The following is an 18,195-nucleotide window of genomic DNA, read 5'->3' as shown; positions in this document are numbered from 1 at the left end:
CTTTACCATGAAACAACTTGTACTATATTAAACTAAAAAAAAAACAAAAACAAAACTGGAATAAAATCCACTATAGGGGCACTTACTACACTCAAACCCACTATAGGGGTCGGGTACTTACTACGTTCAAAGAGTTAAGAGTGTAGATTAAATAAATTTGATAACAAAAATATAAACACTCTCAAGGAAAAGGGTCGGAAATATCCAAAATTTAGGCCTATGAAACACTTTTTTTTTTTTTTTTTTTTTTTTTTTTTTTTTTGGGGGGAACCCTAGAGAGAAAAATTAGATAGAGAAGAGATGTCTAGGGTTTTTTTTTTCCTTTCTTCTTTTTGACTAGATATGTTAATAATAAAAGCAAAGTAATATAATTCGTGTATAACCAACATTTTACAAATTATTTGATAGTATGCCACGAACATTGGATTCAAAGAAAAATGAGAAACATATCTTATAGCTAGGCAAATGGCCTGCCATAAAGTCTATTGTTTAGTATCCTCTATTCACGTTTAATTGTAACTTGAGGAATGCACTAGTAATGTTGCAAATACATATTGTCGTAGTATTTTAAAACTTTCCAAAAAAAAAAACAAAAAAAAACGTTGCAACAAAAACGAATGGAAGAACCGTTTAACGTTGTACGAGCTTAACTAACTTAATTACGACTAAGGAAAGGTCGAAATCCATGTCGAAGCGATGCTTCCCAAACTTTGTCTAGGTCAAAAATTTTATCACCACATTCGCTAGTGTTCCACCCTTCTAAAGCATGTACTATTCCGGCTATTCGCGACGCACTCATCACCCTTCTTGGCAACCAATTCTGATGTACCAAAAAAAGAAAAGGTTTATTTTGGTTAGAAAAAGCAGAAAATACCAGTTAATCAATTTAACATCAAATGGTAATAAACTTGTAAATAAATCAACCATTTCGTATTAAATATGGATCCCTCTATTGTTAATATATCTACGAAAATGCTATGATGACTGGACTTAAATGTTGTTTTATTTACTATTTTACCATTTGATAAACAAATTTTGTTTATCAAATTGATTACTGTGACTACCTCTAGAAAAAGTATACTTGTACATAATAACAAATGGATGTACTTAAATGATTAAATAAATAATCGCAATAGAATTTGTGTTTTGTGCAACGAACCTCACAAGAATGCAAGTTACCAAAAGATTTGGGAGCCAACATAGCTGGTGCGGTCAAATAGAAACAATCCTTCCTAGTTTTGTTGGGTGGAAATTGCGAGAAAGGAATAAATAATGTTCCTTTCGATGCAATAGATTGCTCATTTTTCGTCAAATCTTCTCCAACTAACCATACCTGTATAAAAAAGGTGCAATTAATACATTCTTCCAATTAGAATTACTCTTTCACAATTAAGGGTGTTGTCAAGTTAACGTCAGTTATGAATGTTTGGTCATGTCAATATATCACAAGAATTCACAACTAATTAATCTTATGATGTAATAGGCTAAGCTGGATCGGATGGACCTGGTTTTTGAAAGGGTTGAGTTAGTGTCGGTGTTATTAGTAGGTCGGGTTGTAAGAGGGTCATTTTTAAAAGGGTCAAAATGGGTCGGATCTAAGTCGGTTGCTGGTTAATTGCGGGTTTATAATGGACATGTCATTAAACCGGCAAGGGTAGATCATAAGGGAAAGAAACTACAAGAAGAATAAATGAGTACAAAGTTACAAAATACAAAACATATACGAGTATGTAATTTTCTTTAATTTTCAATATATTTTTGGCCTAATTTAAGTCAGTTACATATTTTTAAACTTCAACCATTAGCTTATGTTTTTCGTTGAGTTGGTCCTCGATCTAACTGTCTTTTCTAATAAAAGACTATTAAAACTAATACTTAGCTAACCCCATCTTATGAGGGTTAGTTGCCCTCCTATCACATGACGGGTGGGGTGAGGATCGAACCCAGGTCACTCCTGAGGGAGATGTAGGATTGTAGGAACAAACCATCCCTCAACTCCATGATCTGTCTAGTGATAGCTTTTAGCAAATTAATTCTTTCTACAATTCATAAATTTTTAACATTTGGATTTCTAATATTCATAAACATATATATTTTTTTTATCATCTTATGATTTATACTCTAGGAAAACCAACAACGTGAGACATTTTTTGGAATCCTCTTTAATTATTAATTATGATGATGTCAATAATGGTTATAGTTTTGTTTTGGAAAGCATAAAACTCTTCATATAGTAAATTTGCAATATTGATATGTGACAGATTTACAAAGTATATACGAAGTATAAAATAAAATCTAAGAGCCAAAATCTACCTTATAATTATTGCAACTCTTTGATGATGAAAAGATCAAATTGGTGCTATCTTCATTTAGTAGCTCAAATTTCGCCTTAAGCTTCTCATGTTCATCCTTCCTTATGGTGGCTACCTGAATATAACATGTAAGAATTGAAGAAATAAAGCTATGAAGATCCTAAACAAGCCGGTATGATCGGAAAATTACCTGGATGCCCTTGTCACATAGCGCGGATACAATGTAATAAGCAACCTTAGAGAGGCTACCTCTAAAGAGAACCTTGGAAGTTCCCTTAGGTATGCTATTAAGCACAACCGCGACAGCTAAGCTACTACCGTCTACCACTTTCACTTTAAGCTTAGGGTGCCTTTCCAAGTATAGTTCTCCGTTATTATTTAAGAACTCTCCCTGAAGAAATGGGGAAGTTAAAACTAGCTCGATCTCAAAGATCAAATTGATTTAATGTTTTAGATAATAATCATGACTTACCTGGTTTAAGAGTCCAAGGCTCACTACTTTGATTCCCTTATTATCGGCTTCTAGTATGGCTTCTTCGATCAAATTGTTTATTGCTTCTCGTTGCCATTGTAATTGATACTAATACATACACTAAATATGTTAGTTAAAAAATAAAAAATAAAACATAAAAAATAAAAATAAAAATAAAAATAAATTGTTAAAGGATCAGCTCAACCAAAAGCTTAAGCTGATGGTTGAGGTGAACAGAGAAATTTTTCTGTTCCTAACAACTTACTTGTTTTTTGTACCGCGGTACAGCCCAGGACTGTGACTTAAGGTCTTGGAAGGTGTTTCTTTCAACGATAAATGTCCGGCCATGGACCCATGTGACGAATAAGGACCACAATGTGACAGGCCACATGAGCCACAAGTACCAATTTGAGTTAAGAGGCCTTGATGCAACGGAGGCAAATCCTAGCCCTAATTGGTAAACTGACTGCAGTGTTGTTAGGTGTGTAAGGTGGACAACATTAGGAACATCTTCCGGCTTATTTAGAGACGTTTCGTAAACAGAATCCGTGGACTCGTCCATTGTTCCGTAGAGGTAGTCATAAAATGGCATAAAAAGAGAGTAATTCGTCTTGAAATGGGTGTGATGCAAAGAGTGATACCTATTGCAATAAGCATCATAAAATTAGGTCTCGAAATGAAGATTTAAGTGAAATTAAGCAATGTTTAAGATTAGATAGACTACTCATCGAGAAGCTATATCGATAGAGTTGAGATATACACCGTACTTACGAGGGAGTGTACATGAGATATTTGAGAGGAGGAAATATGGTAAACACCGATTTAGGAATGATCTCGAAGTTGCAATGACCCAAGTTGTTCATGACATCGATGTAAGTTATATAGACACCCGCGGCAACCATCGAGTGAGTTCGAGTGAATGATGCCGTTAGCAATGGTATGGAAAAAAGAGTGAAGTATGCTACGTGCTCAGCAAAGGGATGAATGACCGCTGCAAAAACAAATAAAATAAAATCGAAATTAAAAGGTATCATATATATATAGATGCAACATACATATATAACATCAATAGAGAAATGGCACATTATATTTAGCATGATAATTATTATTTGAGTCATAGTATATTTGCATATGTAACGAACTTACATGTAATGGGCTCAGTCACTACGGAGGAATGGTGATGGGAGTGGTAGCGCGAGTAGAGGAAGTGATGGTGCAATGCTCGGTGTAGCCAGTAGTAGAGGAATTCCACAGGACCAGTATGAAGTAAGAACATTTGAATTAGGCCATCCATTCTCCAGAAAGGCGGTTGCTTTACCGCATCCCAAATCCAAAATACTACGTAAAATATGATCCAATTTAGCAGAATTTGGTCATCCCTGATAAATTGAACGATTTCATCATTCAAGATTAGCTAATTAATGTAGGAAAGTGTTATATAATACTGTCTACTGGCCTATTTACAACCTTAAATTTGTACAAATCGTTTTATTTTGTTTGTTTAATCTTATTTAATCTAATGTTATAAGAACTCAATTTCGGAAATTGATTGAAATGTATGTGGCCTAGCTGATTAGGATAGTTGCAACGTAACCATTTAACCCTACTAAGTTTTTTTTAGTAAATATCATTCTTGTACCATAAGAGATTAATTTCAATTTTTTGAAATATTTCGATGAATGGAACTAAGCTAGCCCGGCCATAGGCAAACTCAAGAATAAATAGCATGGTGATCGAGTTAATTAAGGTTGTTAATGTTACGTACCAATTTCTTTCCCTGTCTACTTGTTCAAAGTCGAGGCTCCTATCGATAATAAGGTTCTTGCCTTTAGCTGTTCGATAGCGTGACAAACTGATCCATATCTGATTGTGAAGCATCCTCCATAGCATAAATGGGAAGATGATAAGGTAAAAAAGGCTTCTATTCTCTGATTTTACTACATACAAGTATATGCTGTGAATCACACCCGGTACCACTAATATATACTTCATCACACAAAAAACAACATTATGTGTTAGTAACCAATTAAGCAACAACATAATTAATCTGGCTAAGGTTAAATTAGACTACATTCCAAAAAGATACTTATCATTTGTTAATGCACAAGAAAAAAATGAATCTTAAGACTAGGAGAGGGGTCATTTTCACCCAAATTAAATAGATATACTCTCTGCGTCACAAAGATAAACATGTCATATTAGGTACAACTTTATGTTAATGAAGAGAACAAAAATTCTCTCTAGGGATTACCTCCATCGACAAATTGACAATACAAGACTCGATAACATAAACATAAACAATATATATATACAAGCAAGCAACAAATAATTTTTTCATAATGACATTATTATTGTTTCAACAGTAGCATGCAAATTCATGCAAGATAACCCTAGCTAGCAATAGACATGTACTACATCCGTTACAGATTATGTGCAACGATTAGACATTTTCCCTCTCTGCTTGATGTCAAATCGTTGCACATAACCTGTAACGGAGGTAGTATATACAAGTGATACAAAATATATATGCCATATTAATGCAATTAATCAAGTATTTAATTTACAATTAGAATAATGGAGGGAGATCGAAACTAGTTAAAGAGAGAAACCTTGAAGTTGCCAAGAGGCTCCCACGGCCAGTGCGTAAGAAAACCAGGAGTATAAGCCATACTATTTTTCTCTCAATAAAATACACACTTTATTACTTTAGACGACAATATTAGTCGTTATAAATAATGATAATAAGGCACGATGTATAGATGATACTAGCACGTACAAGAGCACTAGCTATATATAGAGATAGGCAAAGTTATTGGCCTTTAGTCTTGATGTGAGTAAATTGGGCAGGTAAGGGTGAGCAAAATTTTGATCGTACCGTACTAAATGAGAAATTCCGCTTTGATATTTTTCGTCTTTCAAAATAATTTCATTATTAGAAAATTCGGCGGTAAAAGTATATTCTATTTTTTTTAGAAAGACGGTAAGAGTCTATTTGATTGCTTGCCTTATTTTCATTTATTTAAGTAGTTATGAGGTCGGTTTAGTTATAATGAATTTAATTCACGAAAAGATAAGTTTTTATGAGGGTTACATATCCAAGTTCACATTACAGCTAAAACAAGTTTTAATAATGTTTAATAAGTTCATATAAGAAAAAATATGTAAAAATCAAGTGAAGTCAAAATTAAAATTCCCATTTAGGCTAATGACTCGGTTTCATCAAACAATACGAGTAGGTGGATGATTTTACAGTAGTCGTTTGAAAATGACTACCATATTATTTTAATAGTATACAATATGATTGGTTTATTTTTTTTCACCTTATAAAATGGTCACAATTGGTCTTATTATATCTATTATGCATACATATTTATTGAAAATTTTAATCCAATATATAATAATTTTTTTTTCGAGAAACTATAAAATAAAAATAAAAATTACATAAAATCAAAAAAATGTTGATAATTCTATTTTATACCTAAAATTAAGTAAAATAATTAATTACCTAGAAAAAAATATATCAATTATAAACTTTATAATCATGAAAACATTATGGTAGTCATATTTCAAATGACTACTGTAAAATTTTTAACGAGTAGGTATTAGTTAAGTTTTAACACCTTTAAGTTATGCATTTATTATACTCAGTTTCCTTGTAAAATATTTAACTTGAATATGTTACATTTTTTTTAATAACATAATTGGCTTTTATGCTGAGTATAGGATGATATCACATTAAAAGATACTTTAGTACTGATAAAAAAATCCCAAGATATCTAATGACAAACCTGAACCAAAGGCACACTGTTGGAAATTTTTTTGGGTCCGATCCTCACTACATAAAACTATATGTGCTGTGATTCCAATCATCCATTCATTCTAATCGATTTTCAATTCGATTTTGAACCTTAGATTCTAGGTTTATTGCAAGAACTTTTGGACTACTCTTACTTTTCTTTTTTGTTTTAACGATTGTTATTTCGTTTGTTAAAGTAAGTCTTTTTCACATGTTACCCTCTTTCACTATATTCCTTTTTTTTTTTTTTTTGAAAGACTCTTTCACTATATTCTAGTTATACTATTCTATTTGATTTTTTTTTGGCTTTTTGCATGATTATCAATACAACATTATAATAATACAAATATCTCAAACTATATATTACAAAAAAATTACATATTTATAAACACAAATTTAATGAGATGTCACAAAAATATGTTTTAATTATAATAATTGTTTTGATTTGTTATAAATATCTCAAACAAAAACAAACGGAGGGAACACTTTTGTTTCCTTGTTGACCTATATCCGCAACCAAATTAAACTCTTAAACAAACCTTTGTCTTTTTCTTTAAAAAGATATAAATATCCCACATGGAAAGTCTCTCAATTCCTTCCAACTATTATACTTAGATTTGATATCTAGAACCGATATTTGTTGTATCGATAGTAATTGAGTATAATTATAACTTTAATGATCGAAAATAAATGATAATAAGGATATCTTCGAAGCAAAAATTTAATAAAAACAGGTAAAATATTAATACATGATGCTGTAATTGCTATCCACGTGTATTTTGGACCACAGCATAGTGGTAGGCACTAGGTATTGTACACTTGTATATCATGTATATGTCTACTTGTACGATATTTATTTGTTATAACTACCACAAATTAAGAAATTACTACATGTTATTATACTTGAAATAAAGCACAAACTGTAAACAAACAGCTAATTGACTCTTAATTGGGTTATTTAGACATGTACATGAAACTAGCAGAGCATATGTATAATATGATTCAGATTATTATCACCTATATTTGGCCGTACCTAAAAATTTTTGTTAAGAGATGAGCTTGTTAGATATTTGTAGTACTTCCGTAATCAATGATTTCATTCAATATATAACTCAAGTTTGGGTTAGATCGAGTTCAGATCAAGCATGTACAATGTAATGTACATACAATACCGTCATGCTAGTGATAGTAGCAAAAAATCATAATGAAGACTGAAGAATGGAATTGAAGTTTGAGCTTTTTATTTTTGAACGAGTATGAAACAAATTACAAACATATATACGAAGTATATATTTTAGCTTGTCTTATCGATGATTAAATGACTTAATGAGCCAAAGCTAAGTCTAAATTTTTGGCTCGACTAACAAATTACGTACATTTAGATCTCTGATATATGTTGGTAAATGTTTATTTACTACGGAGTACATAAGCAAATAAAGTTTTAACCGAAAGTGTATATTTTTTGTTTGCATTAAGTAAATAGCCATACATTAAAGTTATTGATTAGTACGTAGTACTGCATGATAATTTATTGTCTTCATAGCTGGCCATGCATGTAACCCCACGTAGATAATTAGGTGATACATATAAAAGGCAATAATAATTAGAATAAATAGTGACATAAATTCATAAAAGGTAACTATTTGATTGGGACCTAATGCTCACCGGCCATTTTCTTAGACTTTATGTTGCACTTGTACATGTATTAATATCTATAACCCCTTAAATGATAGATAAGAAAAAAATATTTACATGAGGAGGCCCTTCTCTTGAATGAATTACCCGATGCATTTGATCACTATAAATAAATAATCGACGAGTCACGAGTAGTTGGCTATTACATGATCTATATATGTACATAGAAGACGATGGATAAGGTCTTCTAAATTTAATTGCCTCTATTGATCTATTGATAATGACAAGTTTTAATTTTTGTTGGGGGTTCAAGACCTTTTACTGTGTTGATAACTACGAGATTGTCATCTTCAATGATATGATGATTTTTGGAATTTGGTTATAGTCCTTTAAGTGTCTTTTATTAAAAAGGGGTTGAGCCAAGATTTTAGGTGTAAGTACAATTATGTTTGGATTGTCATGGGGTCGCAATGATATAAATATCAAATATTGATTTTAAGTCAATCGAACCATTGTTTAACCAACCTATAATACCATATTGCCTTAAATTGTAATTAAGTAGGCAATTATTTAGGGTTAAAACAAATAATGCGCCTTTGGTAGAAGATGGCATGAACAAAAAAAAAAAGTATTGTTTAGGGAAAGAGAGGAGGAAAATATCGAATTTCCAAATCCAGTAATAATTTCTGTTTCCCGAATTAGCGAGGACATTATGAGCTAATCAAACATGCATGTTGCAAATTAGACACACATACTTTGAGGACTACGTCGCTATATTCTTCAAGTTGAAGATTTACTATCATAAACCCCACGAAAATGAATTGTTAGGGACACATTTCGTCTCTTCAATTCAAAGTGGGGTGTACTAGTACTATACCTCTAAGCCTAATGACAGACTTTTGCTGGCCTGTCAAGGGGCCGGTTCAGCCCCTTTTAAATATCTATGGGTTAATAGATACGGACTAGATACTAGTACTATATATATTGTTGTCTAATACTTGTATCTATATATAACTACATGTCTACTTTATACGTACATAACATAGAAACTATACCACTTTGATGTATGTATCAAAGTCGGTTTTCAAGAGTCTAGCCCACAAAATATAGATCGAAAAAAAAAACCCATGATAGACCAGGTGAAGTCTGATAAGAATCCTTGGGCCACACCCTGTCGTAGAAAAGTGCAAATCCACCACTTTACAAGACCAAGGAGGCTCCACCTAAAAACTACGAAGTATATGGCAATGAGGGAAGTAGCCCCTTAGCCTTATATTGTGGTGGTAACTCTTGAATTCTTTCAATGTGGGATTCCATTACCACTACACTCTCCCTTTAGTGTTTTAGTGTGGGACAAGAGAATGCTCACATGTAGGTTGTTCCTGGGCTCAACAATATCTTTGTTTTATTCAGTATTGTCTTGATATAATATTGAAAGATGCATACAATCGATATGATACATAATAATGTACACTACTCAATAATCTTAAAACAAAAGTAGACAATAAGTTACGGAGTATCCGATCCCAATGTGCATACAACAGATTTGTTGTTATTTCTTCATTTATAGTTTATGTATAGATTTTAAACAACAATTAGATCCCATAGCTAGCTAGCTAAGTAGAGATCGTCATACTTACATAAGAGCAAATTAAATATAATTAACTAATATGAGTAGGCATGCATAAATGATTAAAATACAATTTATTTATTTAATTAATTTATTAGGAAAGTGTCATCAAGAATGGGCGAAATCCATGTCGAAGGGAAGCTTCCCAAACTTTGTCTATGTCGAAGGTCTTATCACCACATTCGTTGAAGTTCCACCCTTCCAAGGCCTGCACTATTCCGGCTACTCGCGAGTCGCGATACACTCATCACCCTTCTTGGCAACCAATTCTGATACATACAAATAAATTAAAGGTTAGTTAAATTAGTTAGAGATAGTAGCTAACGGATGGATTTACTCAAATGATTAAATCAAAAATCGATAGCCTTTCCAAATAGATTTCGCCGCTCCTGTTTAATTGCTCCCCCAGCCCTGAAGATCGAGATGAAGACTCCAAGGCTCCTCATCGATACATTGAATTGGTTAAAACGAAAGTCGTGATCGAAACAAGACTTGCCTGATTGAAGACTCCAAGGCTCACTAGTTTGACTCCTCTGTTATCTGCCTCGACTATGGCTCCTTCGATTAACTTATCGATAGCCTCTTGTTGCTTTTGCAAATAAGTAATACTATAACTTACACGTTTCTTGTAGCGCAGAACAATCCATGATTGTGCCTTAGCTTGAGTTCTTGAAAGGTATTTCTTTCGACAACGAAAGTTTTTCCACACACCCATGTCATGACTAAGGAACACAAGGTGACATGCCACATGAGCCATGACGTTTACCATTTGGAATTCAGGGTTGGGTTTACCACATTCGAACATCTTCCGGCTTCTTCAGGTAGTTCCATAGATGTAGTCGTCGAATGGCATGAAAAGTGAGTAATTTGTCCTAAACTGGGTGTGATGCAGAGAATGAAACCTGTAACGAACCAAACAAACAAAATTAGTACAGAGTTACGGAATTTCTATGAAAGTCTTAGGCCCCGTGGTGTAACGTTCATCAAGTCGATAGAGTTGAGAAATACTTACGACGGAGTGTACATGAGATACTTAATTGAGTGGAGGAAATATAGTAAACACCCATTTTGGACTCACCTCGAAGTTGCAATGATCCATATTGTTCATCAAGTCGACGTAAGTAATATAAATTGTCACATTAGCTATAGATTGAGTTTGAGTGTATAATGATGCTAACAATGGCAAGGAAAAGAGAACCATATATGATATGTGTTTAGCAAATGGATGAATAATCGCTGAAATAAATCAATGAAATAAACAAATTAAATGATGGAAATTGACTATAGTAGCAAGTTATTAGAACAGAAATTGGAAAGATCAATTACAACATTTACAAGTCTAAAAATCAATTGATATCATCAGGTGACCAGACTAAGCTAGTACCATGTACAATAACATTAGTCTCTAAATGCCGCGAAAAAATATGACTAATCTCTCAATATCGATCATAGACCTACTAATCCATAGCGCGACAAACTGATCCATATCTGATTGTGAAGCATCCTCCATAGCATAAATGGGAAGAAGTAAAGGTAAAAGAGGCTTCTCTCCTCTGATTTTACAATGTACAAGTATATGCTGTGAATTACCCCTGTTGCAACTAAAACATACTTCAATTTACCCACAAACAACATTTTTTTTGTCTCTATCCTTACTACTCCGTATTTGATCTTTCTATCACAATAATTTGGGCCATCCCCTTGACCCTTCCCTCCATGTCCATGTTTTTCGTTTTGTTTTGTCTAAATTTCAAAACAATTAATCATGAATTGCATTCTATTCTAAATAAAACACGTGTTCCATGATATACCAATATCAGATTGGAACGTTGGTTTTGTACATCTAAATTCAACGTCAAAACAAACAAAACAAAACAAAAAATTAATCATAAATAATTTTATTCTCTAAAAAAAACACATTTTTCGTCCAACCAAATAGAGCCTTACAAATAGACGATTTTCCAAGTTGATTACACACATCACCAACACAACTATGGAACATAAATCCGTCTTAATTACTACTTACTACAATCAACCATAGAGAAATTAAATTACCCTAGCAAAGATCTTAATTAAAATTCATCACAACTCACAACATAAATACATATCAAACCTTGACAAGTTCTGAAAGACAGGAAAATAGGAAATGGACCTCCTGAGCTTGTTCATCTTAATAAAAATTCATATGCATAAAACACTAGTAGCATTTCATCACAACTAAACCAACTAAGCAGGGATCAAGCCGGAAGGGCGAAATCCATGTTGAAGGGAAGCTTCCCATATTTTGTCAACGTCGAAGACCCTATCACCACATTCATGTACATTCCATCCTTCTAGGGCATGTACTATCCCGGCCACACGCCATGCGCTAATCACCCTTCTTGGCAGCCAATTCTGCTTACACAAGTAAATATATATGGACTAATTAAATTTGAGTAAATGGACTTCAATTAATATGTCAAATTCAATTAAAGGAGATTTGGAAATATTGTACAAACCTCACAAGCATGCAAGTTTCCAAAAGACTTAGGAGCAACTAATGATGGTGTATTGAGATAGAAGCAGTCTTTCCTTGTTTTCTTGGGAGGGAATTGAGAGAAGGGAATTATTATAGTTCCCTTCGACGCCTTAGACTGCTCGATTTCTGTCAAATCTTCTTCTACTAACCATACCTACATTCAACAGAAAAATTACTCCCTTTGTCCTTTAATAAGAAAAAACAGAATTCAACCCCTTAAGCCCATTACAATAGCTTTTAACCATGTCAATTGGCTAGCTAATTTATCTTTAGAAGTTGTTGTTTTCGCTATATCAATCTAATATGCTACTGAATAAGCTAAAGTAACTACCTTCTGATTGTAGCCTTTTTCTGAAAGGGCTAGATTATTGCTATCTTCAGTAGTCAGAGACTTTTTAAGTTTTTCATATTCAGTCTTTTTTATGGTAGTAACCTGAGTATGAAATGAAAAGCATAGGTTATACAATAATATGATACATTTGCTGATTTGCACTGGAATTTATCATGTAAGATCAGTGTATGTAGTCACCTGGATGCCCTTGTGACAAAGCGCGGAGACAATTGAATAAGCAACCTTTGAGAGGCGACCTCTAAACAGAACTCGAGAAGTTCCCACTGGGATACTATTAAGCACAACCGCGACAGCTAAACTACTACCATCTATCACTTTCACTTTGAGCTTAGGGTGCCTTTCCAAGTAGATTTCGCCGTTTCTATTGAAATGCTCCCCCTGAAATAACAGTGATCAAAAGACAAGTACTTAGCTGTATATATACTTCCTGCGTTAAATATTAATTGCAACAAAGGAATATTTTTATAATACAGAAAAAGTATACACATTGGTTTAACATAACAGAAGATAAAAGAATCATCATAAGTTAACTTGCCTGATTCAAAAGTCCTAAGCTCATTACTTTGATCCCTTTTTCCTCTGCCTCGAGTATGGCTTCTTCGATCAACTTGTTAATAGCCTCTCGCTGCCATTGTAATCGATACTACATCCCAACAAATGCAACCAATTTCAGCCTTTTTTTCTTTATTTAACAAAAAATGATAACTTTGTTAGGCCTAACAATTTATTTTTATGTATGCATAAAACTACTTACATGTATCCTGTATCGAGGTACAACCCATGATTGTGCCTTGATCTTCTTAAAGGTATTTCTTTCGATGATGAATGTACGATCATATATCCATGTCGATATCATGGACCATAATGTAACAGGCCACATGAGCCATAGATACCATTTGGATGTTAGGGGGTTCGAGGCAAGACCAGCAAATCCTAGCCTAAGTTGGTAGACTGATTCTGGTGTTGTGAGATGAGTAAGATGAACAGCTTCTGGCACATCCTCTGGCTTCTTAAGAGAAGTTTCGTACAGAGTATCCGTCGACTTGTCCATAGTTCCATAGATGTAGTCATAGAATGGCATGAAGAGTGAGTAATTTGTCCTAAATTGAGTGTGATGCAGAGAATGAAACCTGTAATTACAGGAAAAAACTATGATCAAAATGATGCAATCAATAAAAAAAAAGTGAGGCCGTTGATAAAAAAAAATATGACACGTAAATAATTGTTAACTTGTCACATTAATAGTGCAATTTAAACTAGTAATGTGACAACTAAAATGAAAAATGTATAAGGCGTACTGAATTCTTATAATTATTATTAGTATTAGTATTAGAGTCGAGGAAGATCGACTTACGAAGGAGTGTACATGAGATACTTGAGTGGAGGAAATACGGTGAACGCCCATTTAGGAATGACCTCGAAATTACAGTGACCCATGTTGTTCATCAAGTCAATGTATGTGACATAGATGGACACGGAAACTATAGAGCCCGTTCGAGTAATTAGAGCAGTTATTACCATTGGTATGGCAAACAGAATGAAGTATACAATATGCTCACCAAATGGATGAATCACCGCTGCACACAACAATCATCAATGAACACAAAAAATGAAAAAAACAAAAAATGTCACAAATATGTACTAGTACATGCTCCAAGTAGTGACGACTTACAAGTTATTGGCTCGGTCACAATAGAAGAATGGTGATGAGAGTGGTAACGCGAGTAGAGGTAGTGATGGTGAAGAGCGCGATGGAACCAGTAGTAGAGAAACTCCACAGGACCAATGTGAATCAGGAATGTCAATAGCAATCCATCGGCTCTCCAGAAGGGGATCTTAGCTACAACGTCTACTCCCCAATGGACGGCATAGAATAAGATACCCATAAGCAGTATCTGATCATCCCTACATATATAGAATATCCACGTTATTTTAAAATCATAACGAACAAGCCCTTACATATTCTACTAGCACATTTTGAAGAAATTAAAATACTAGCTAGTATTTTAATTTCTTCAAAATGTGCTACTAGTATTTTAATTTCTTCAAAATGTGCTAGTAGAATATATTTGTTGCATACTAGCTAATAATTAGACACGAAGACAAAATTAATTGACAAGGGTTAGGATGTGTATATACCAATTTCTTTCCCGATCAACTTGCTCAAAATCGATACTCCTATCAACAATGAGGTTGTTGCCTTTGGCGGTTCGATACCGAGAATAACTGATCCATAGTTGGTTGTGAATCATCCTCCATAGCATAAATGGGAATGTCAATAGATAGGTAAGATTCCAATCCTCAGCTCCAACAGCAAACAAGTATAAGCTGTGGACTGCAAATGGTGCTACTAAAACATACTGCACCCAAACAACATTAAAAAAAAATGAACAAATTAGTTGTTATTAACTTATTAATTAGTGTAACACACAATCTAAAACTGAAAATTTATGTCACATTAATATTAACATGTTACATCAATAATTTACATGTCTCACGAGTAATTTTTTGCATGTCACATTAATATTAACATGTTACATCAATAATTTACATGTCTCACGGGTAATTTAATTTTTTGCATGTCACATTTAATATTAATATGTTACATCAATAATTTACATGTCTCACATGTAATTTTTTGCGATTTTTTTTATTTCTACTTATGTATTACGTAGTTAACATGTTACTTTGATAAAGAAACAACAAACGCATTTATTCTACACATGATATGCAACATAAGCAATCAAAATATTGAGTGGGTGTGCCTTTAACGCAATTTGTATTTTTAAAAAAAAAATAGAAATTTCGGTGTTTAAAAATTACTAGCAACTGTATTCACCAAAATAGTATAATAACTTGACCTATATATGATCTATTATTACTAGTTTACCAAGTTGAATTATTGGTTGTGAAGAAATCAATTATGCCAAATTGCCAATACTTGACTACTCATATACCACTCGATCTAATTTCTTTTATTTTTCATTTTTTTATTAGTATATGAAGTACGGAGTATAATTGTGTATTTATAGAAAGTACGAGTCAGTTTGAAACATCTTTAATGGGAATTAATACATCCGAATTTAGTCCTGCAGCATATGCAGATGACCTAAGTTAGACTATGCTAACATTTCCATTTTTAGAACTAGTAATTAATTTCCTTTATTAATTAGGCTTGTTATTCATGTTGTATTGGTCATACTATGCACATGCACTGTAACTGTTCGTTGGCTCTGAAAATATTAAAGGGCCAATATTAATCCTCATTTACGCAAATAAAAAATCACCTACAACAATTGTACAAGCTATGTGGTACAACACCCTTCCTTTCGACCAATCAAAACTGCAAATCGATCTTTATTTTTAAAAATAAATTCCTAAAAAAAAAACCTATCTTATTTTGCTTAAGGAAGCTAAATTAATTAGATTAATTTGTGAGTTGATAAGAGTAAATCAAATGAATAAGAACGTAGTGAAGAGAGAAATGGGTTGAATTTCTGATTTAATTATCGATAATTATATGTCCATTACTCCATTTCATGTGATGGGAACTAATACAAAGGTTAATATAGAAGAAAATCACGTCCATTTCATATTTGTACAATTACATGTCCATTGTTAGTTATTTCCTTCACAGTACATATTACTCAGTATATAATATGGAGTGACCTAATTAATAATGTAATTAAGCAACTAAGCAAGGATTATTACAGCTTTTATCAAAGTAAGAAGGCATAAAATTGTAATGATCATCGATAAATCGATCATGCTGCGCCTGAGGTTGACAGTTTTGGAGTTTCTCTAAGCCAAATTACATGGAAAAATTGAACTTTGCATAAATTATTTTAATCAAGTAATTAAAAAAAATCAAGCTAAAATTGTGATGAGATAGAAGAAATCCTAAATCCAAGAGTAGGTTGATTTTAGCTTCATGTACAACAATTACTCCACAACAATTACTACTTATACATCTAATATTAATTAGTTTCTAACTTATCAACTTTTAATTTGAAAATAAAATTATCACATGCATACGATGAATAAATTCCAACGAAAAAAATGATCTTTTTTTTTTTTTTTTAATTAAAAATAATAATAATAATAATAAATAAAAAAAATAAAAAAACACGCACAAAAGAGATGGCCATTTTTATTGATCTACTTCACGGCTTCACCACCTTAATTACAACAAACAAGCTAAGGTGGTAAATTATCCAACAAAATTTTACAAAAAAGTATTATTCAAAGATCAAAAGACGTATTATTGATACTCATGCAAATCCATGCAATACAATAGTACTATCAAACTAATTAAGGCTCAATTAGGTGAGTATTTAGCACTAACCCTAGTCCCTAACAACAGAAGATTTAAAGTTGATCGAACTATCAAATGAGAAAGGGTCAGTCGAGGACTCGAGGCAGATCGTAGTCAAGAGCCCTAGCTAGCTAGCTAAAAAGGAACGCGTACTTTCTTTTACACCAAACATATATGCTTACTATACATGAACTACATACCATAGCAACGCACTTATATTATAACTAACATACAAAGCAAGCTAAAGATCCATGCATCATATCATAGATCGAAAAATGGCGAAAGAGAAGCTAAGAGAGAAGGATAGAAGAACCTTAAAGTTTCCAAGAGGCTCCCATGGCCAATGTGTTAGAATACCAGGAGTAGACGCCATTCTTTCGCTTAGCTTACAACTTTTTTTGTAACAAAATAGCACAACAAACCCGTCCTCAAATACCACAAATTGCGTCTATATTTATGCACAGTTAGACAACATATATATATATATAAACAAAACTTATTAAACTATATGTGTAATAATAATCATACACAATATATGTTTAAAAGTTAAAACGTACTCAACTGTTAGAATTTCGACGTGTCGGTTATTCATTGGGTAGAGGTACACGGATTCACTTACCCGTCATCTTCAGCACATTCAATGGGCAACACCAAATATGTGCATGGTTTTGATGAACTAGCTAGGAATTGCAACCTGCTAAGGTGGAGTTTTTTTACCTAAATTCAGATAATTAAACAAATTCTATTTTCAGGCCAATTAATTCTTCTCAACAACCCATGTACTTGTGACTAGACTCATACAACCCTCTTAATTGACTTTTGTACAATTTGATATTTGATGGGAGTATGGAATTTGGAAGCAATGATATTACTAGGACATGTTATGAGGTATGTGATGATGATGACCTGACCCTAAACTGACCGACTAATTATAATATGATGAATGTTGTGAAAGATAAGCCCACACGTATATGCAAAAAGTTATTTTTTTCGAAGTACGTGTATGCTTTTTAGAAATAATATAAAATCATTAACCTAGTTGCAAAGGATTAAATATTTAAAGCGTACACACTCTAAAAACTCGATCATACCTCTACGGTGATACACAGGTTGTCATGATATTTTTATATTTTACTCTAGTACTCTCACCGTCGAAAAATATAAG

At 32.9% G+C, this 18,195-nt stretch overlaps 2 protein-coding genes and 1 pseudogene across 2 annotated transcripts; all 3 read right to left on the bottom strand.

The window, feature by feature from the left end:
• Positions 1–309: 309 nt before the first annotated feature.
• LOC145638378 (very-long-chain aldehyde decarbonylase CER1-like) lies at positions 310–5,532 on the bottom strand. The gene is made up of 10 exons (XM_081689345.1): positions 5,394–5,532; positions 4,550–4,770; positions 3,931–4,163; positions 3,556–3,775; positions 3,050–3,425; positions 2,785–2,892; positions 2,503–2,703; positions 2,314–2,427; positions 1,160–1,333; positions 310–820 (listed from the first exon to the last, which is right to left on the bottom strand). The coding sequence occupies exons 1-10, from the start codon at positions 5,451–5,453 to the stop codon at positions 656–658; spliced, it is 1,872 nt and encodes a 623-aa protein (XP_081545471.1). The 5' UTR covers positions 5,454–5,532; the 3' UTR covers positions 310–655.
• Positions 5,533–10,182: 4,650 nt separating this feature from the next.
• Positions 10,183–11,355, bottom strand: LOC145640628 (very-long-chain aldehyde decarbonylase CER1-like; annotated as a pseudogene).
• A 243-nt stretch (positions 11,356–11,598) lies between these two features.
• On the bottom strand, positions 11,599–17,403 carry LOC145638377 (very-long-chain aldehyde decarbonylase CER1-like). Its single transcript, XM_081689344.1, has 10 exons — positions 17,344–17,403; positions 14,855–15,075; positions 14,388–14,620; positions 14,070–14,292; positions 13,470–13,845; positions 13,251–13,358; positions 12,893–13,093; positions 12,695–12,796; positions 12,344–12,517; positions 11,599–12,239 (listed from the first exon to the last, which is right to left on the bottom strand). Exons 1-10 carry the CDS (start codon positions 17,401–17,403, stop codon positions 12,072–12,074), a joined length of 1,866 nt encoding a protein of 621 aa, XP_081545470.1. The 3' UTR covers positions 11,599–12,071.
• Between the last annotated feature and the right edge of the window lie 792 nt (positions 17,404–18,195).

Source organism: Chenopodium album, chromosome 7 (genome assembly GCF_948465745.1).
Source record: "Chenopodium album chromosome 7, dcCheAlbu1.1, whole genome shotgun sequence".
In the NCBI taxonomy this organism is placed as follows: domain Eukaryota; kingdom Viridiplantae; phylum Streptophyta; class Magnoliopsida; order Caryophyllales; family Amaranthaceae; genus Chenopodium; species Chenopodium album.
This window is presented reverse-complemented; position numbering and strand designations above follow the sequence as displayed.

What these genes read in the sequence shown, in the direction of transcription:
- LOC145638378 (XM_081689345.1), bottom strand. Translation starts at nt 5,453, where the DNA reads ATGGCTTATACTCCTGGTTTTCTTACGCACTGGCCGTGGGAGCCTCTT. An exon ending in TATGTGACAAGGGCATCCAG is followed by an intron (nt 2,428 to 2,502) that starts GTAATTTTCCGA and finishes TGTTATATTCAG; the next exon opens with GTAGCCACCATAAGGAAGGA. An exon ending in AGAGTTGCAATAATTATAAG is followed by an intron (nt 1,334 to 2,313) that starts GTAGATTTTGGC and finishes TTTTTTATACAG; the next exon opens with GTATGGTTAGTTGGAGAAGA.
- LOC145638377 (XM_081689344.1), bottom strand. Translation starts at nt 17,403, where the DNA reads ATGGCGTCTACTCCTGGTATTCTAACACATTGGCCATGGGAGCCTCTT. An exon ending in GTTGATCGGGAAAGAAATTG is followed by an intron (nt 14,621 to 14,854) that starts GTATATACACAT and finishes CTATATATGTAG; the next exon opens with GGATGATCAGATACTGCTTA. An exon ending in TTTGTCACAAGGGCATCCAG is followed by an intron (nt 12,797 to 12,892) that starts GTGACTACATAC and finishes TTTCATACTCAG; the next exon opens with GTTACTACCATAAAAAAGAC.